Source organism: Microcaecilia unicolor, chromosome 3, assembly GCF_901765095.1.
Source record: "Microcaecilia unicolor chromosome 3, aMicUni1.1, whole genome shotgun sequence".
NCBI lineage: Eukaryota > Metazoa > Chordata > Amphibia > Gymnophiona > Siphonopidae > Microcaecilia > Microcaecilia unicolor.
In genome coordinates, this window is record NC_044033.1 from 523,714,067 (window position 1) to 523,736,237 (window position 22,171).

The window sequence follows — 22,171 nt, forward strand, 5'->3', positions numbered from 1 at the left end:
GCACATGTAAGATTTGTCTCTGATTTACTGGCAGTGTGTGCTGAGAGGCCGCCACATGCACGCGCCAGTAGGTTAGGTGACATCTGATTCTTGTGCCTGTGTCAGAGCTGAGGTCTGACACAAGTCTGGTAGCAAAGAGGATTAATAGTAACAAAGTAACAGCAAATAGACCTGAATGGTCCATCCACTCTGCCAATAGTCACACTCATGATCAAGTCATCATTAAATCAACGAGTGTGATATTATATACTTGATTATGGTCTTTCTTCCGTGTTTCTGGAACAAAGACCACAGAAGTCTATCTGGCCCTATCCTTATGTTCCAACTACTGGAGTTGCCGTTGAAGCTCACTCCAGTCTATTCGTCTTCTCATTTGTGGGACACAGACCGTAAAAGTCTGTCCAGCATTGTCCTCATGTTCCAGCCACTGAAGTTGCTGTCTAAGCCCTTTCCAGCCCATCCTAAACCAGATTGCCATGTATGAGACAGAGACCATACAAGTCTGCCAGGTATCAGCTCTAGTTCATCACAGCCAGAGTTGCCATCTAAGTGTCACTTGACACATCCACACACATGCAGCCATTTAAGGTTAGCTTTTTATATAACTTCCATTTTCTAATTAGAGATCCTCTGTGTTCATCCCACGCCTTTTTGAATTCCGTCATCATATGTGACTCTACCACCTCCTTAATGGAAGACTTTCCACATTTATGCTGTTAAAGCAAGGAAGAAGAGGAGGAGGAGGAGGAGACAGCAGCACTCAAAATAGATTGGTATTCGGTAGATGAGAGGCTGGTGCAGGTGCAGCTTACACTTCTACGGGAAGCCCACAGAGCTGGTTCCATCCCCGTGGGAACCCCACAGGAACTGCCTCCGTCCCCGCGGGAACCCCGCAGAACTGCTTCCATCCCCGCGGGAACCCCGCAGGAACTGCCTCCGTCCCCGCAGGAATCCCGCGGGTTCCGCGGGATTCCCGCGGGGACGGAAGCCGTGCAGCTCTCTAATTCGGAGAGTCTTACTCACAATGGCAAGATGCCGATTGGAAAAGACCCCTGGGATATTGGTAAGCTTAGATGCTACCAAGGCTTTTGACAGGGTAGGGTGAGACTTTTTGTTTCATATGTTAAATTGGATAGGGATCCCTGCTGGAATAAGGCAGGCAATAATGGCTTTATATACTGGTATGGAAGCACATGTAACAGCGAACGGGGGGCTCTCGAATAGATTTCAGATAGGTAGGGGAACGCGTCAAGGCTGTCCCTTGTCTCCACTTTTGTTTGACCTAACATTGGAACCATTGCTGCGTCTTCTAAACTCTGACCCCAGAGTTAGTGGAGTGCAGTTGGGAGAGCAAGAGGTCCGAGCTTTGGCTTATGCCGATGATGTCCTCCTGGTGTTGACCAACCCACAAGAGTCCTTTAAGACTGCCCTGACGCTGATAGAGGAGTATGGGACGATATCGGGGTTTAGCCTCAATCTTTCCAAGTCCTGCGCGATGTCAATGGACGCGGATACTGAATTACGTTGGCAGGGAGAGGCCCCTCTTAGATGGGAAACAGCAAAAATGAAGTACCTGGGGGTGTACATTACATGCGATAGATCCATCATGTATAGGGAAAACATTACCCCATTGTTAGAAATGACTAAAAGTAAACTGTTGATGTGGAGGGAGTTACCACTTACTATTTGGGGTAGAATAGCATTATTCAATATGATGATTGCCCCCAAGTGGCTCTATGTTTTTCAGCAATTGCCACTCTTTTTGAAGCAGAGAGATGATAAGCAGTTGCAACACTTAATACAAGCATATCTGTGGCAAGGGAAGAAACCTAGAATCTCGTACCACCAGATAGCGACCCCAAGAGAGGGGGGCGGTATGGGACTTTTAAATATAAAATTTTTGGCAGTAGCGAGCTCTATGAGGCACATAAACGATTGGTACAGAGGCACATCAGATTTCTCTGTGACATCAGTGGAGACCTCGATGTTTACGGGCACACACTTTAGTCACTTGCTTCACTCCGGGACTCCACTACCCGCGGCGGCATTTCAGAGGCACCCATTACTGAAGTCTCTTAGAGAAACCTGGAGATGGGTATGTAGGCGTCACCGTTTCTCCTCCAGGGTGTCCCCCTGGATGTCAATTTGTGATAACCCAGCATTTCCCCCAGGTCAAGGGATCAGTATATTTAAAAGTTGGGCAAAAAAGGGGATCATATATTTGGCACATATAGTTACAGAAGAGGGACAAATTCTCACTTATCCGGAATTACAGTCCCGATATGGGATTCCTCCGACGCATCAATTTGCATATTATCAATTACACCACTATGTAGCCTCCCTAGAATGGACAGATCTTACAGAAGATGTGGTAGAGGTTCTCACAGAGGAGTTTACTCTGGGAGCGCAGCTTAGGGTACCATTGAAATTTCACCACCAACAACTCAAAGACACTACAGAAGAGATAGACTTCCGGCGACTTGCACAAGAGTGGTCTAGAGAATTGGGTTGTACACTTACCGAGGTAGACTATAGGTCATATTTGAAATCTATTTACAAGCAGCGGCTTTCCATCCCACAACGGGAGCGGCTATATCGGTGGTTACTCAGAACACATATATCTCCTCATAGAGCACAGAAAGCGGGGTTTGATACATCGGGAGCATGCCCTAAATGTAATCAAGGTGCGGCCTCTCTTGGCCATATGTTTTGGAGTTGTCCTTACGTAGGGCGATTCTGGAAACAAATTATAGGGGGGATGGACCAACTATGGCACTGTACCCTTGTATGGGAACCTCTAATTTTATTTAATATCTTTAGGTATACTACAGATCCCCCAGAGGGCTTTAAGGCATTTGCAAAGATGGCAATATATTTTGGAATAACTACCATCTTACAATTTTGGAGGGTGGGGGAAGCGCCTCCCCTGCAGATATGGCGCTCACAGCTAGTGAAGCAAATGAGACTTGATAGGTGCGGGGTACATGACTTGGACAGCCCAGCGGGCCTTAGATTTACAGCACAGTGGGAGGCGCTTTGGGTCACTCTCCCGCCTAGAGCGAGAAGTTTGTTGCTGAATTTCTAACCATTATCCGGCGCCCTCTTATGCTTTGCATCACACGGGGAATCTGTTGGCGAGGACGGGATGGTATTATACACCGGACGAGAAAGCCCTTGTGTGTGCTGTGACATGTAGGCAGTTATCCTGGACATATACATAACATGACAGACACCACCACATCTGATATTTGATGTTTGCGAGAGACCTAAGTATTAACTATTGGTGAATCTATAGGAACACGAGGGGGAGGGTAGAGGGCGGGTTTAGTTGAGAAGAGGGCAAGTACAGAGTCATACTCAGTGGGCAACATAGGCTAAACTACTTACATCCGTAGCTTTGATATTAACAGGACACAGTGACAATGCCCAAGGAACACTAGTTATCATTTCCAGGGAGGGAAGGAGGGAGGGGGGGATGGGGAGAAATATAAATGCAATATTGTAATTTTATGTTGAATACGTGACTTTGGATGACATTCCTTTGTAAAGTAACTTTTCTGGAAAGTATTTGTTATTGTTCATGTCAATTACTAATAAACAAGATTTAAACATAAATTCTACGAATTCCAAATATAATACAGGATAATTAAAATCATCCATTATTATTGCGTTGCCTAATTTATTTGCCTCACTAATTTCCTTTAACATGACTTCATCCGTCTTCTCATCCTGGTCGGGCGGACGGTAGTACACCCCTATCACCGTCCTTTTCCCCTTTACACATGGAATTTCGATCCACAATGATTCCAAGAGGTCTTTTGTTTCCTGCAGAATTTTCAATCTATTTGATTCAAGCCTCTCGTTAACGTACAATGCTACTCCTCCCCCAATCCGGTCCACCCTATCACTACGATATAATTTGTACCCCGGTATGACAGTGTCCCACTGGTTATCCTCCTTCCACCAGGTTTCAGAGATGCCTATTATATCTATTTCTTCATTCAGTGCAATATATTCCAATTCTCCCATCTTATGTCTTAGGCTCCTAGCATTTGCATATAGACACTTCAAGGGACTTGTTATTCCTTATCACATCATGTTGATTATTTGACAGTATTATTTTACTATCTTTTGTCTGGTTTTTATTATTTTTATTTAAGGACATTGAATCTACTACATTATCTTTTGCAACCTCACTATCAGGAAACCCTGTGTTCCCTGTTTGGGCGATATTTTTGCAAGATACCTTATTCTGAACCATACGCTTTTGTGCGACTGTCGGCCTCCCCCCCCCCCCCCCCCCCCCCCTTTCATAGTTTAAAAGCTGCTTTATCTCTTTTTTAAATGATGATGACAGCAGCCTGGTCCCATCCCGGTTAAGGTGGAGCCCATACTTTCAGAATAGGTTCCCCCTTCCCCGGAATGGATCCTGCAGTGCCTGCTAGAGCCTATCTGTTAATGCAGTTAATTGGATTACTTCCCTCGATAGAGTTATCAATAGAAATCAAACAAAATAAAACATGGAAAAGATAGAAAAACAGTTGTAGGAAACACTTTTAAGACAACTTAGGAATCACCAGCACAGAAATATAACACAGATGAAGAAGGACCTACCAGCACAGAATCAAAACTAGCTATTTTAGATTCGTTTATAGGAAAGAGAGGCTTAGAAAGGAGTTAATAGAAAGTGAGAGGCTGAGAAAGTACAGCCAGTGAATGAAAGAACAGCTTTTTTTTCCCCTTAACGTTTTTCAGGTGAGATATAGAGAGAGAAAAGTTTTTTTTTTTTTTTTTCAGAACACAGGCAGCACAGCCCCCAATCAAACCAAAACAGCTCTGATAACAGGTCCAAGGCAGCAAAGCTCTGGATCTCACACCCCTTTTCTCTTCTTATTTTTCCCTCAAAATACCAGAATTGTACACAGCTTTGCCCCTCCTCCCCTCTCAGCCCAAGTTTCCTGCTAGAGCCTATCTGTTAATGCACTTAACGTTTTTTTGCATTTAAAGGAAAGAAAGCATTTAATTTAGGACGCATAGTTGAATCGCATCAAAATCTGTATGTGATGTCTGTTCCACCGGTTCAGCTTCCTTCCTTAAAAAGCCCGGTCAGCAGACTTTTTCAATTCACATATCAAAAGTCCCAATGGGGACCCGTTTCTCAAAGGCTCCATCCAGAGACCTTGCCAATAATTTGAACTTTGCAGGACCTTTTCCTATGTGAAGCCGTTTCTTTTAAATAAGGGATAATTCTCCCTCCCCATCTCCCCCCCCCCCCCCCCCACACACACACTGGAGGATTAGCTCTGAAGATCACTGAAATCTCTTTTTTTCTAATTCATAAGGAATTCTGAGTAAGAAAAGTTTAGTGAAGGAAGAAAATGATTTTTCACCTGTTTTTGAGTGCTGTGTCTTGGGTCCTTTCAGAAAATCTCCTTTTTCTGGGATATCTTAGCATTCAGGTGCTGAACTGAATGGGCTGCATCAAGGCTACTACTACTACTACTTAACATTTCTAGAGCGCTACCAGGGTTACGCAGCGCTGTACAAATAACAAAGAAGGACAGTCCCTGCTCAAAGGAGCTTACAATCTAATAGATGAGTGAGACAAATATAGGACAATCAAGCCATTGTGACATCACTGATGAGGTTGGCTCTTAGGCATTGGTGGAATGAGGCATTATGACATCACAATCTCAGCTCTGGTTAAATCACTGCTATATGTAATAAAAGTAAGCCTATGTAGACAGTCAAGCCATTGTGACATCACTGATGAGGTTGGCTCTTAGGCATTGGTGGAATGAGGCATTATGACATTACAATCTCAGCTCTGGTTAAATCACTGCTATATGTAATGCTACTACTACTACTTAACATTTCTAGAGCGCTACTAGGGTTACGCAGCGCTGTACAATTTAACAAAGAGAGACAGTCCCTGCTCAAAGAGCTTACAATCTAATAGACAAGTGAACGGTCGGTCCGATGCCCGCTGCTTATTTCTCTTGGGAAAACTGTTTCTCAATATAATAAGGCTTCCTGATAGGAGTTCGATTTTCTAACTTGAGAGAAAATGAGGGTTTCAGGAATGGATGACTGTTCTTTTCTGGCTCTGCCACATTAACTATATACCCTTCTGTGACCTGGAGTCTTGTTAGGGAATGGATCCTCAGAAGCTTAGCTGAAATTGGGTGGCGGAGCAGTTGGGGGGAAGAGGGGGTGGTGGTTGGGAGGCGAGGATAGGGGAGGGCAGACTTATACGGTCTGTACCAGAGCCGGTGATGGGAGGCGGGACTGGTGGTTGGGAGGCGGGAAATACTGCTGGGCAGACTTATATGGTCTGTGCCCTGAAAAGGACAGGTACAAATTCAAGGTAAGGTATACACTTATAGGTTTTTCGTTGGGCAGACTGGATGGACCATGCAGGTCTTTTTCTGCCGTCATCTACTATGTTACTATACTGTAGTGCCCCCTGTGAGAATAAGAAAAAGATAAATGATTGTGGCTTTCAAAGGGTGCCGCTCATTCTGCCTCGCCTCACCCTATGCTTGGAACAACCTTCCTGAGCCCTTACGCCAAGCCCCCTCCCTGCCCATCTTCAAGTCTTTGCTTAAAACCCACCTCTTCAATGCTGCATTCGGCACCTAACTCTTACCGTTCACTAAATCCAGACTGCCCCAATTTGACCGCCCCTATCGGACTGTCCGTTCACTTGTCTCTTAGATTGTAAGCTCCTTGAGCAGGGACCGTCCCTCTATGTTAAATTGTACAGCGCTGCGTAACCCTAGTAGCGCTTTAGAAATGTTAAGTAGTAGTAGTAGTAGTTGCTCAAAAGAGCTTACAATCTAAATAATACAGACTACATGATGTCCGTTTTAGTGGCTCTTTACCAGGAGAAAACAAAAACATATCTCCATGAATATAACCCATGCTAGGGTGTCCCCTCAAAATGACACACTGATTTCTACTTATAACAAATTACTGCTCTACCTATGAAAAGTCCACGCTCTCATTACCTCTTGCCTGGACTACTGCAACTTACTCCTCACCGGCCTCCCACTTAGCCATCTATCCCCCCTTCAATCTGTTCAGAACTCTGCTGCACGTCTCATATTCCGCCAGAACCAATATACTCATATCACCCCTCTCCTCAGGTCACTTCACTGGCTTCCGATCAGATACCGCATTCAATTCAAGCTTCTCCTTCTTACCTACACATGCACTCAGTCTGCTGCCCCTCACTACCTTTCTACCCTCATCTCCCCTTACGTTCCCGCCCGTAACCTCCGTTCACAGGACAAATCCCTCCTCTCTGTACCCTTCTCCACCACCGCCAACTCTAGGCTCCGCTCATTCTGCCTCGCCTCACCCTATGCTTGGAACAACCTTCCTGAGCCCTTACGCCAAGCCCCCTCCCTGCCCGTCTTCAAGTCTTTGCTTAAAACCCACCTCTTCAATGCTGCATTCGGCACCTAACTCTTACCGTTCAGTAAATCCAGACTGCCCCAATTTGACCGCCCCCATCGGACTGTCCGTTCACTTGTCTCTTAGATTGTAAGCTCCTTGAGCAGGGACCGTCCCTCTATGTTAAATTGTACAGCGCTGCGTAACCCTAGTAGCGCTTTAGAAATGTTAAGTAGTAGTAGTAAGTTTACTACAGAGCACTACTGAGTTAGCGCATCGTTAATAAATAGATCCCGTTGCACAAAGTGGGACCTGCAGTAAGTAAACACACTTTAGCGTATGGTAGCGCATGGTAACTCAGTTGCGCCTTTTCCTTTTTGCTGTAATGTTGTAGAAAGATGTTTTTATCTGTATAAGTTTAAAGTAACATTGTCTCATCCTCTCATCTCAACACAATACGTACAAACCCACAAATATAAACACCCCTGACCACACCCTCCCCATCTCATACAGCCTGAAAATCCTCGGCGTAATTATCGACCGAAACCTTACACTTGAGAACCAAATTAACTCTACAATGAAGAAAATGTTCCACTCAATGTGGAAACTCAAACGTGTGAAACCATTCTTCCCAAGGGAAACATTTTGCAACCTGATACAATCAATAGTACTAAGCCATACAGACTACTGCAATAGAATATGTGCGGGATGAAAAGAACAACTCATAAAGAAACTTCAGACCGCTCAAAACACAGCAGCAAGGCTCATATTTGGAAAAACGCAATTCGAAAGCGCCAACCCTCTCTTGGAAAAACTACACTGGCTACCAATCAAAGAACATATAGCTGAAAAGGACTCAAATACAAATCAACTTATGCATCCAGCTTCTCCTACATAAGCACACAACTGTGGAACGCACTACCGAAAGCCATGAAAACAATGTACGACCACCTAAACTTCCGGAAATCACTAAAACCCAACCTGTTCCAAAAGGCATACCCTACCGACCCAACTTAAGTGCCTAAACCCTGCAACACAACGAAACCAACTCTTCCTCTATCCGATTCCCCTATGTGACTACAACACAGGAACCTTATTCGACCACATTAACTTTGTATTTGTTTCTCTACCGGAGAAGGCAATCGTCTCTACGGTACTGTGTAAGCCACATTGAGCCTGCAAATAGGTGGGAAAATGTGGGATGCAAATGTAACAAATAAATTCTATAAGGCGTACCTAAAGTAAGGCGCCAATTGTGCGCTGAAGTTTATAAAATAGAAGCCCTTCTACGTGAGATTGGTGCCATTAATTGACACAGAACTCCTATAATGCATACCTGAAAGTGGGCCATAACCGTGGGCGTGTCGCCGTGCAACACGCACAGCTTACAGAATATTATGAGTGACATGTACTGCACAGCACACTTAAGTGTGACAACTTGCACCAGCCGTTGTCCTGGCTTAAATGGTCACGCCTAAGTTTCAGTGCAGCAAAAGAGCTGTGCGCTTATTTATTTATTAGGATTTATTTACCGCCTTTTTGAAGGAATTCACTCAAGGCGGTGTACAGTAAGAATAGATCAAACATGAGCAGGAGGCAATTAGAGCAGTAAAAATATTTGAACAAACAATACAAAGTATGGCATGGTATACTACTTCCAATGACAACACAATACGTAATAGAACATTATAATTGGTAGTGAAGGATAAGGCAAAGTTGTAACATATAGATGAGTAAGAAAGTAGGAAGAATTAGAAAGTAAGGTGATTGATTTGAAGAAAGTTGCACGTGAGGTCAGAGAGATGGTTAAATATTATCTCAGCTAGGGTAGGAGTGGATAAACATGTCCCGCTGCAGTATGTGCAGCCCGAGTCAATTCTTGTGTGTGTGAGTGAGACTAACAAGTTAGTTACTTCTTCTGTTAAAGGCTTGGGTGAAGAGCCAAGCTTTCACCTGCTTCCTGAAGTAGAGGTAGTCTTGTGTTAAGCGGAGCCTTTCAGGCAATGCATTCCAGAGTGTGGGGGGCTACTCCGGAGAAAGCTCGCTTGTGGGTATCACATCGTGTAATGTCTTTTGGAGAGGGTGTAGTTAGTGAAAGTCCTTGGGAGGACCTTAGTGTCCTTGGCAGTGAGTGGAGGATCATCCTATTCCTCAGATACTCGGTAGCTTGTATTGCTTAACAGGTTAGACGCGTCTTAGCATTATAGAACTGGCACTAAGTGCACCCCAGTCTGGCACCTAACCTTAAAGAGTAGGCTGAGGCATTGGGATAGTATAAAACTGACCTACACACAAAAATTAGGGTGGGGACATAACAAAGAGATGGGGCTAGAAGGGCTGCTGAAGAGTAACGTAGAGTTGGCCAGACAGAGGAGACAGGTGTGTGATTTTGTTGTGTCTGAGCCCCCTGGCTTTTACAGGCTCTGTAAAGGTTTTCATTTTGAAAGGCTCGACATGATGTGATTAGCATCGTTTCATCCTTTGGTCTAGATGAGTGATTAGGACATGTAGGAAGTCTATTAAGAGGGCAAGATTTCTCTCTCTCTCTCACTCCCACTTTGTACATCTGGATCTGGGCTCTTTGCCAGAACTGTCTCATCAGGGTCTGATTCACTGTAAAATGAGTTAACTTAAATGTAATTTTTAGAACGCTGCAGGATGAAGCCTTTGCTCTGTCTGCCTCTGGTCTATAACACTAATTTCAGTCTGCATTTAAGTGCTTATAGAATAACATTTTTTCTGGTGTCCGTTGTCTGACTGGTTACAAGCTTTAAGCCCAGAAGCTCCTGGATTAGTTGGTAGGCAGTTGGAAACCAGGGACAGTGAATGTCAGCCTTTGCCATCTGGACATGGAGGCAGCGTGCTTTAATTTCAGAGGAGCTGCATCCGTTGGGGAAGAGAAATACTCTACAGGATGTCAGTACGTTTTACAATTTTGTAATGTAGAAACAGTCAGGTAGCCACTCAGCTAAACTGCATAATGGTGGGAAGGAACAGTGTCGCTTATATTTGATTACTGGTGGGTAAGGGGTGGCACAGCATAGGAAATTAACCTGCCCGAGGTGGTCCAGAATATCACTGACAGAGCTTCAGCTTCCATCCCTAGATGGTCTATATCCCAGAAACAACAAAGAAAGACCATGATCAAGTATATCATATCACGTTCATTGTTGGTTTAATCTAATTATTCCACAGACATATCTTCCTTAATTCTTACATAGTAATATGTTAATTTAGAACAAACCTCTTACTCTGTTCATAACTATATCTTTTGCAATATAATGTAAGCCACATTGAGTCTGCAAATAGGTGGGAAAATGTGGGGTACAAATGTAGCAAATAAATAAAATTGAGAAGGAATGAGACTGTTGGGCAGACTGGATGGACTATTCAGGTCTCTATCTCCCGTCACTTACTGTGTTACTATGTAGATATCCAAGTCTCCAATATGCACTGGACCCAGTCCCATGTCTTAAACTGTACCCTTCATTTAATATTTTAAATCAAACCTTAAGATCTGTTTTTTTTTTTTTCCAAAATGGCCTTTGAACTGGCAGTCAATCCCTTGTTCATGGCAACAGCTCAGACAATAACTGCTCTAGGCTTTAGAATATAAGACTTTCCTGTTCTTTTATGGAGTTATTTTCTCTTACTGGCTTCGGCCTAACCCCTGGTAAGCCTTTCCTCAGCTGAGAGGTGCCCAGCTCTACCACCGGCTGCCTTCAGGTGCTGTGGAGGACTTGCAGCTCATCTGCATATCCTTACAGCCTTCTCCGGAGTGACACCCAGGTCCACTCCGATCCACTCAGGGCCTCCGCTCTAGGTGCCAGGGCATTTTCTCTTTACATCTAATCTTCTTCCCAGTTGCTAAAGTACCTCAGTCATTAATGGCCCCTATTCACATTCTCTTCCTAGCCCTGTCCCTTCCTAATCTTTTCCCTCACCCCTAACTCTCTCCGCTACAGGAACTCACTGCCCATCCATCGACTTCATCACCTCACCTTCTCTCCTACCCTCTTCCTCCCTCTTGGCTTTTAATCTCCGTCTCTTTCTTCCCTCCATTTTGCCCTCCCCATTCCACCTAAATACCTCTCGCCTTCGACGCCTTCGTGGCCACACCTCTCCTACTCTCCTCCACTCTCTTTTACTCCTTCTCTTACTCTCAGCCGGTGACCTCAATCCCAATCCTGGCCCTCCTCTCCAACTATTATCCCAACTCTACAGATCTCACTGCGACCTCTCTAACCTCATCTCTATTCCTCTACTCCCCTCCTCTTCTCTGCCCTTCTCTTGCGCCCTATGGAATGCCCGCTCTATCTGTAACAAACTCCCCTATATCCAGGACCTCTTTATCTCGCGTCACCTCCATCTGCTCGCTATAACAGAAACCTGGCTCTGCCCTGATGACTCTGCTTCAGTCGCAGCCCTCTGCCATGGCGGTTATCTTTTTTTCACATAGTCCTCGCCCTGCTGGTCGTGGGGGCGGTGTTGGACTACTTCTCTCTCCCTCCTCCAGATTTCAACCCCTTCTTCCACCTCAATCTCACTGTTTTTCCCTCTTTGAAGTCCACTCTATCCGCCTTTTCTCTCCTCTGCCTCTTCGAATAGCGGTCATTTATCGTCCCCCTGATAAGTCCCTTTCATCCTTTCTCAGTGACTTTGATGCCTGGCTTGCCTTCTTCCATGATCCTTCCTCTCCCTCTCTCATCCTTGGTGACTTTAATATTCCTGCTAATGATCCTTCCAACTCTTATATTTCCAAGTTACTCGCTTTAACGTCCTCCTTTAATCTCCAACTATGCTCCACCTCCCCCACTCATCAAAAGGGTCACTGTCTTGATCTCATCTTCTCCTCCAACTGTTCACCCTCTAGTTTCCTTGCCTCTGATCTTCCCCTCTCTGATCACCATCTTATAACTTTCACATTTAAATCTCCTCCCTCCCAGTCCCGTCTTATCTTACCTAATTTATCTAGTAATCTTCACGATATTGACCCTTCATCTCTATCCTCCCGTGTTTCAAACCTCCTCTCTACTGTGGCACCATCCACGTCTGTCAACGAGGCTGTTTCTTCTTACAACAATACTCTATCCTCTGCCTTAGACACTCTTGCACCTTTGATGACCCGCCCTATAAGGCGTACAAAACCCCAACCTTGGCTGACTTCTAATATGTGGATATTAGAAGTCAGCCAAGGTTGGGGTTTTGTACCTACGTTCCTATACCCGCTCCGCCAAACGCCTCTGGTGGAAATCTTGGGCCCTTGCTGATTTCTTACACTTTAAGTTCATGCTGACCTCCTTCCAATCTGCTCTTTTACGCGCCAAACAGGATTATTATATCCAACTTATCAACTCTCTTGGCGCTAACCCTCGACTTCTCTTCACCACATTCTCAACCTCTCACTTTCCACTGCAACTGTCCCTACTGCCTTTAAACATGCTGTGGTCACACCTCTCCTTAAGAAGCCTTCACTCGACCCTACTTGTCCCTCTAATTACTGACCCGTCTCCCTCCTCCCTTTTCTCTCCAAATTACTTGAGCGTGCTGTTCACCACCGTTGCCTTGATTTTCTTTCCTCACATGCTATTCTTTACCCACTACAATCTGGTTTTCGCCCTCTCCACTCAACCGAAACTGCGCTTACTAAAGTCTCCAATGATCTATTACTGGCTAAATCCAGAGGTCTCTATTCCATCCTCATTCTTCTTGATCTTTCCGCTGCTTTTGACACTGTCAATCACAGCATACTCCTCGATATCCTGTCCTCACATGGATTCCAGGGCTCTGTCCTTTCCTGGTTCTCTTCCTACCTCTCCCTCCGCACCTTCAGTGTTCACTCTGGTGGATCCTCTTCTACTTCTATCCCTCTGCCTGTCGGCGTACCTCAGGGTTCTGTTCTTGGTCCCCTCCTCTTTTCTATCTACACTTCTTCTCTTGGTTCATTAATCTCATCCCATGGCTCTTCCTACCATCTCTATGCTGATGACTCCCAAATCTACCTTTCTACCCCTGATCTCACCTTGCATCCAAACCAAAGTTTCAGCGTGCTTGTCTGACATTGCTGTCTGGATGTCTCAACGCCCCCTGAAATTAAACATGACCAAAACCGAGCTTCTCATTTTTCCCCCCAAACCCACCTCCCCACTCCCCCTGTTTTCTATTTCTGTTGATGGCTCTCTCATTCTCCCTGTCTCCTCAGCTCGAAACCTTGGGGTCATCTTTGACTCTTCTCTGTCCTTCTCTGCTCATATCCAGCAGATTGCCAAGACCTGTTGTTTCTTTCTTTACAACATCCGTAAAATCCGCCCCTTTCTTTCAGAGCACTCTACCAAAACCCTCATCCACACTCTTGTCACCTCTCGTTTAGACTACTGCAATCTGCTTCTTGCTGGCCTCCCACTTAGTCACCTCGCCCCTCTCCAATCGGTTCAAAACTCTGCTGCCTGTCTCGTCTTCCGCCAGGGTCACTTTACTCATACTACCCCTCTCCTCAAGTCGCTTCACTGGCTCCCTATCTGTTTTCGCATCCTGTTCAAACTTTTTCTACTAACTTATAAATGTACTCACTCTGCTGCTCCCCAGTATCTCTCCACACTCGTCCTTCCCTACACCCCTTCCCGTGCACTCCGCTCCATGGATAAATCCTTCTTATCTGTTCCCTTCTCCACTACTGCCAACTCCAGACTTCGCGCCTTCTGTCTCGCTGCACCCTATGCCTGGAATAAACTTCCTGAGCCCCTATGTCTTGACCCATCCTTGGCCACCTTTAAATCTAGACTGAAAGCCCACCTCTTTAACATTGCTTTTGACTCGTAACCACTCGCCTCCACCTACCCTCCTCTCCTCCTTCCTGTACACATTAATTGATTTGATTTGCTTACTTTATTTTTTGTCTATTAGATTGTAAGCTCTTTGAGCAGGGACTGTCTTTCTTCTATGTTTGTGCAGCGCTGCGTACGCCTTGTAGCGCTATAGAAATGCTAAATAGTAGTAGTAGTAGTAATTATTTCTAGTCTGTGCAGGTAGTAGAAAGAATGGTTAGTCAGTGCACCTGAATATTCTGTGTGTTTTCTCAGTAAAATGATCTAAACCGGTGCCTTATGATTGCTGTAATGGCTTGGGTTACCTTCCTCTTTTTCTGTCACCATTGGCATGGCCTAGCTGACTGTGATCCCCCCAAAAACAACAAGGCGACCGACCTGCAAACTCCAACCAGGAAAACAAAGCAGATCAATGGAAATAAACATTTGTTTTTTATTAATTCCATTGGTCTGCTTATTTTGTTTTCCATCTAGCTGAGTGTGAGTCCTTCTCTCCCGCAAGAGCCTCACTCATAGCATGCTGCTAGCCCGATTTCAAGTTGCAGTATCTTTATGTCCTGCAAACAAGAGACAAAGCTACTGTTTCACTGTGCCACATCACATGCATGAAAGAGCATTTTTTTATGTACTTACTGGCGAAGACAAAGCAGGAAAACCTGTCTCTGGTGTGGCAATGAGTAAAAAAGCAAACAGAATGCTAGGGATTATTTAGAAAGGTCACGGAGCATGACTTTGAGAATATTACGTGGCAGGCCAAAATTACGTTTTCTTCCCCTGCGCTTAACTAGAAGGGCAACATTGTACTTGAACCCAGGTCACCTGTTTGGCACCACAGTGGATGACTGTGTGTTTGTGTTTGTTTGAGGCTTTTTCAGGACACCGCTGTGACGTAGACAGCTCCACCGAAGCTATGTATGCCGCAACCAGGCGGGAAGGGTTCAACGATGTTGTGAGAGGCCGGATTCTGTCGGGAACCTTTTTCCTGTTAAAAGAGTAAGACTAATACCTCGTCAAAGTTCCCTTTCCAAACCTGGCTTTACTAGGGTTTATTTTTGAAGGATTTTCTAAGCCATAGTATTCTGTATTAACTAAATTCTTTTTTTAACTTTTACCTGTAACATTTCCTTTCAGCTGTTTCCATGCATGCTGGGAGTAGCTTATGTTCCAGGGCCATTGAATTAGGTGGGGGAGGAGGGTTGTGCGCTTCTGCTAATTCGTGACAATCTTTTCCGAATGACTTAGCCCAGGAGTTTTGAGGCATTGTAGGGAACCAGCTGAAAGAATTTCGAAAACAGCAGCCTGAAAGATACGGGTTGCACTCTGCGTGAGGGAGAGTCTGTCTCCTTTCCAGGTGCACTTTTAAAATAATGTTTCCAGGTGGGAAGAGTTTGCCTTTGAACGTTCTCCTGTTTGCAGAAATGAGTGTGCTAAACTTAGAAATTAAACTCACAGCAAGGCAGGTTTTGAAAAGCAAGCAGAATATGAACCAGTGTTTTCTCTTTCAGTTTTAATGTAAGATCTTCTGCGTTTCTTTATTTTTACGTATTTTTGGATTAAGGTGTGTGCATGGACTTGTCCTAAACTTCCTTCAGCCCCTCACCCCCACCCACAAGTACACATATCAGCAATGTAAATGCTTTCTATGCCTCAATGTAATAACTTTGTAGTGGAAATGTCACATAGCATGATCATTTGGCAGGCCAGTCAGGGAACCTAGGAGGTCAGGTGTCTGGACCACAGCCATGGTGGTAGTATTTATTTATTTATTTATTAGGATTTATTTGCTGCCTTTTTGAAGGAATTCACTCAAGACACGGTGTACAGTAAGAATAGATCAAACATGACCAATAGGCAATTACAGCAGAATTTTATATCGCTTCCAGGCTGAGGGTTGGAGAGAATTACGTGGGGATCTTGTAAATGAATAATGGGCCGAAAGATAAAGCGGAACTAGAGAAAGTACAAAGAAGAGCAACCAAAGGGATGGAACAAATCAGTGTGCTGCCACACTAAAAAAAAAGAAACAAACCACAGCAATAAAAAGCTAGGTGTTGTTAGGAAAAGAATGGAAAATAAAATAGAGAATATCATTATTCCTTTCTGTATCACTCCATGATGAACATAAGAGTAGCCATACTGAGTCAGACCAATGGTCCATGTAGCCCACTATCCTGTTTTCCAAACAGTGGCCAAGCCAGGTCACAAGTACCTGGCAGAAACCCAAATCGTGACAAAACTCCATACTACAAATCCCAGGGCAAACAGTTGTTTCCCATGTCTGTCTCAATTGCAGACTATGGACTTTTCCTCCAGGAAATTGTCCAAACCTTTTTTAAACCCAGATATGCTAACCGCTGTTACCACCTCCTTCAGCAAAGAGTTCCAGAGCTTAACTATTCGCTGTGTAAAAAATATATTTCCTATTTGTTTTAAAAGTATTTTCATGTAACTTCTTTTGAGTGTCCCCTATTCTTTGTACTTTTGGAATGAGTGAAAAATCGATTTACTTCTACTCGATCTACACCACTCAGGATTTTGTAGACCTCAATCATATCGCCCCTCATCCGTCTCTTTTCCAACTGAAGAGCCCTAACTTCTTTAGCCTTTCCTCATACGAGAGGCATTCCATCCCCTTTATCATTTTAGTCGCTCTTCTTTGAACCTTTTCTAATTCCGCTATGTCTTTCTTGAGATACGGCGACCAGAACTGAATGCAATACTCAAGGTGCAGACGCACCATGGAGCGATACAAAGGCATTATAGTATTTTCGGTCTTATTCACTATCCCTTTTCTAATAATTCCTAGCATCCTGTTTGCTTTTTTGGCTGCCGCCACACACTGAGCAGAAGATTTCAGCGTATTACCTACAACGACACCTAGATCTTTTTCTTGAGTGCTGACCCCCACCCCCCCCAAGGTGGACCCCAGCATCAGGTAACTGTGATTCAGATTATCCTTTACAATGTGCATCACCTTGCATTTGTCCACATTAAATTTCATCTGCCATTTGGAAGCCCAGTCTTCCAATTTCTTAAGATTTTTCTGCAATATTTCATAGTCCGCGTGTGTTTTAACAACCTTGAATAGTTTTGTATCATCTGCCAATTTGATCACCTTGCTCATCGTTCCGATTTCCATATAATTTATAAATATGTTAAATAGTACTGGTCCCAGTACAGATCCCTGCGATACTCCAATGTTCATTCTCTTCCATTGAGAGAAATGACCATTTAACCCTACCCTCTGTTTTCTGTCCAATAACCAATTCCTAATCCACACAAGAAACTTGCCTCCTATCCCATGACTCTTTATTTTTCTCAGGAGTTTATCATGAGGAACTTTATCAAACGTTTTCTGAAAATCGAGATACACTACATCAACCGGCTCACCTTTATCCACATGTTTATTGACGCCTTCAAAAAAAATGAAGCAAACTGATGAGGCAAAACTTCCCTCGGCTGAACCCATGCTGACTCTGTCCCATTAAACCATGTTTGTCTATGTGTTCTGTAATTTCATTCTTATAATAGTTTCCACTATTTTGCCCGGCACCGATGTTAGGCTTACCGGTCTATAAATTCCCGGATCACCCCTAGAACATTGGCCACCCTCCAGTCTTCAGGTACTGTGGATAATTTTAACGACAGGTTACATATTACTAACAGCAGATCAGCAATTTCATGCTTGAGTTCTTTGGGTACCCATGGATGTATGCCATCCAGTCCAGGTGATTTACTACTCTTTCATTTGTCAATTTGGCTCAGTACATCTTCCAGGTTCACCGATATTTCTTTTAATCCCTCTGCATCATCACCCTTGAAGCCAGTTCTGGTACAGGCAGATCTCTTACATCTTCTTCCATAAAGACAGAAGCAAAGAATTGATTCAGTTTCTCCACTATGGCCTTGTCCTCACTGAGTGCCCCTTTTGCTCCTTTGTGATCTAACGGTCCCATGGATTCCTTCGCAGGCTTTCTGCTTCTGATGTACCTGAAAAAGTTGTTACTGTGAGTTTTAGCCTCTGCGGCAAGTTTCTGTTCATATTCTCTTTTAACTTTCTTTATTAATGCTTTGCATCTGACTTGCCTGTGCTTATGTTGCTTGTTAAGGACAATCTTTTGGCTGTAATGACCTCTTTTACTTCACCTTTTAACCATGTTGGCTGACATTTTCTTTTCTTTCCACCTTTGCAAATACGTGGAATGCATCTGGACTGGGCTTCCAAGATGGTATTTTTGAGTAACATCCACGCCTGATTTAGTGGCCTAACCATTGCAGCCGATCCTTTTAGTTTCTTTTTAACCATTTTCCTCATTTTATTATAGTCGTCCTTTTGAAAATTAAGTGCAGCTACAGTAGATTTCTTTTGCGGGTTCATCCCAGATAGTAGCTCAAATTTGATCATGTTTTGATTACTGTTTCGAAGGGGACCCAATACCGCCACCTTTCGCACTATACCCTGCACGCCACCAATTACCAGATCCAAATTGGCTCCCCCTCTTGTCAGTTCCTGGACTAGCTGCTCCAAGAAGCAGCTGTTTATTACATCTAGACATTTTATCTCCCTGGCACTCCCTGATGTAACATTTATCCAGTCAATATCGGATAAATGTATTATATTGTATGTGGTTTTGGTTCCCTTATCTAATAAAAGATTTAACAGAATAAGAAAAAGTACAGAGAAGGATGACACACACTAGGAAAGGCTAAAGAGGCTAGGGCTCTTCAGCTTGGAGATGAGACAGCCGAGGGGAGGTATGATATAGGTCTGTAAAATCCTGAATGGGGTGAAACATGTAAAAAGGAAATGCTTATTTTCCCTTTCAGATAGCACAAGACTAGGAGTTACTCCTTCGAGCTGTTGGGAGTCTTTTGTCCTGTCAAACAGTAAGATTAACACCTTTTCAAAGCTCCCTTTCCAAACTTGCTAGAGGATGTGGTCAAGGCATCTAGCGTAGTTGGGTTTGGAAGGGGTTTGAACAAGTTTCTGGAGGAAAAGTCCACAGACAGCGATTAGCCTGGTAGATTTTGGAAAGCCATAGCTTTGTTCTCGGGTGTGAGTGACAAGCAGTAGGTGTGCTCTTTGGGTTCTGCTGTGTATTCCTAGAGAGTTGAATTCCCCGCTGTCGGAGACTGCCTTGACTAGAGAGGCTTTCTTCAAAGTGGGTACTTGGACTCTTTAAGGCAGGGGCCCCAAACTACACATTCGAGTCGTGGCCATGCAGAAGCAGGGATGTGTTCCTCAGTCGTTGCTTGTTCTGTGTAATCACAGTGCTGAGCCTGTGAAGGTAACATACATTTACTATGGTTCTTTGTATGCAATGGGGTTATTTGTATGCTGGTTGACTTTAGAAAAGGTGTTAAATAAAATAATTGTAATAAAGGAACCAAAAGCACTGCATACAGTCTGAGCAGGGTGGGGGTGGAGGAGAGGAGGTACTAGAAGGAAGAAAACAAGAGAAATAGAGTCTTGTCTTGTCTAATCCAGTGTCACAGTGACCTTTCCAGCAAGCCTGCCACTGAGAATTGCTGTTGGTTTCTCCATGATGAGAGGGTGCTGGTCTTTGGATTCCAGCCAGTTACGCTTGAGAAAGTGCTGGGCTCTGTGCCCATGAAAGAACAAACACATCAAGGTTACTATTGTCTGTAACCTCATAACAAACAGACCATTCCTCTGGGGCCCCCTTGAGTTACTTTCTTAAAAGAGCAGACCCTGAGCTCTCTGGCAGGGTTGGGGGGGGGGGGGGGGGGGGGGGAGGAGGCAGGCTATAATGATTTCCCCTGCTCTGGGTTTTCAGAACAGCATAGCTTTCCTTTATAGCTGCCTGTTTTTTTTTCTTCTGATTTGATAAGTACATATATAAGTACATAAGTAATGCCACACTGGGAAAAGACCAAGGGTCCATCGAGCCCAGCATCCTGTCCACAACAGCGGCCAATCCAGGCCAAAGGCACCTGGCGAGCTTTCCAAACGTACAAACGTGCTATACATGTTATTCCTGGAATTGTGGATTTTTCCCCAAGTCCATTTAGTAACGGTTTATGGACTTGTCCTTTAGGAAACCGTCCAACCCCTTTTTAAACTCTGCCAAGCTAACCGCCTTCACCACATTCTCCGGCAACGAATTCCAGAGTTTATCTTCATCTGTCACCATGAGGTCCAGTCCCAGAGCTGATTCATTCTAGAGTATCCAGTTGACTGGATTTCTCAGGTATCAGCCAGGATGAAAAAAAATATCAAAAACGGTAGGGGGGTATTTGCTTTCTTACTTATAGGTTAGCACCCCTCACATAAGTCGTTGGTGAGGCCCCACCTGGAGTATTGTGTTCAGTTTTGGAGGCCGTATCTTGTTAAGGATGTAAAAAGAATTGAAGCGGTGCAAAGAAAAGCTACGAGAATGGTATGGAATTTGCGTTACAAGACGTATGAGGAGAGACTTGCTGAACTAAACATGTAAACTCTGGAGGAAAGGAGAAGCAGGGGTGATATGATACAGACGTTCAAATATTTGAAAGGTATTAATCCGCAAACGAACCTTTTCCGGAGATGGGAAGGCGGTAGAACGAGAGGACATGAAATGAGATTGAAGGGGGGCAGACTCAAGAAAAATGTCAGGAAGTATTTTTTCACGGAGAGAGTAGTGGATGCTTGGAATGCCCTCCCGCGGGAGGTGGTGGAAATGAAAACGGTAACGGAATTCAAACATGCGTGGGATAAGCATAAAGGAATCCTTTGCCGAAGGAATGGATCCTCAGGAGCTTAGTCAAGATCGGGAGGCGGGGCTGGTGGTTGGGAGGCGGGGATAGTGCTGGGCAGACTTATACGGTCTGTGCCAGAGCCGGTGATTGGGAGGAGGGGCTGGTGGTTAGGAGGCGGGGATAGTGCTGGGCAGAGTTATATGGTCTGTGCCCTGAAGAGCACAGGTACAAATCAAGGTAGGGTATACACAAAAAGCAGCAAATATGAGTTATCTTGTTGGGCAGACTGGATGGACCGTGCAGGTCTTTTTCTGCCGTCATCTACTATGTTACTATGATTCAGCCCTGTAGAGTACACGTGTAGGTTTACAGGCAACTCTTAGAAATGCAGGGCCACATGGATATCTTGAACATGATAGAAATGAATTAAAATGTGTGTGTGTGGGGGGGGCGGGGGGCTTTGTTGAGGAATTTTTTTTCACCTAGTGAGGGAACCTTGAGGATTTTACCTTCTACCTGGAAATAAAATTTAAACTGCTGCTTTAAGTGTAGATCAGAGGTTTGTGCAAAAAATTTGAAATTCCTCTCCAGGCTGTTGGCATGTAGAGAAATGTTTCTGACAGGGTCAGAGATGTCCAAGTTCAGTCCTTGAAGGCTGCAAGCAGGCCAGGTTTTCGGGATATCCCTATTGACTATCCGTGAGAGAGATCGGAATACAGTGGATGTAGTGTCCATGCAAATCTTTCTCATGCATATCCACTACTCTCCTTCTAATCAGTACAAAATTGTTTTAATCTAGTTACACACAATACTAATCATTGCATGCAGTAACTACTTCCAGTTTAAATTCTTTTTCTTTCCTTTATTAGAAACTTATTCCAATTTAAAATTTGTTTATACAAAACTTGTTTCCCTTTGCCCTATACCCAAACCTTTAGTTAAAACACTAACTCTCACATACCCTTAGCATTCAACTCATACATGCTATTCCCACTTTTATCTGGAAACTTCAAAAGGTGATATTGACATTATTCATCTCTTTCACGTATGAGTTGAATGCTAAGGGTATGTGAGAGTTAGTGTTTTAACTAAAGGTTTGGGTATAGGGCAAAGGGAAACAAGTTTTGTATAAACAAATTTTAAATTGGAATAAGTTTCTAATAAAGGAAAGAAAAAGAATTTAAACTGGAAGTAGTTACTGCATGTAATGATTAGTATTGTGTGTAACTCTTTCCGAGCACTCTACCAAA

General features: G+C 44.0%; 1 protein-coding gene across 1 annotated transcript in view; it reads left to right on the forward strand.

Annotated features, from left to right (window-relative positions):
• QRSL1 (glutaminyl-tRNA amidotransferase subunit QRSL1) overlaps positions 1-22,171 on the forward strand; it is a 110,700-nt gene that overhangs the window by 80,054 nt on the left and 8,475 nt on the right. Inside the window, exon 9 of the mRNA XM_030199175.1 lies at positions 15,098-15,215. Within this exon, the coding sequence (XP_030055035.1) occupies positions 15,098-15,215 (118 nt within the window). The remainder of the gene's footprint in view (positions 1-15,097; positions 15,216-22,171) is intronic.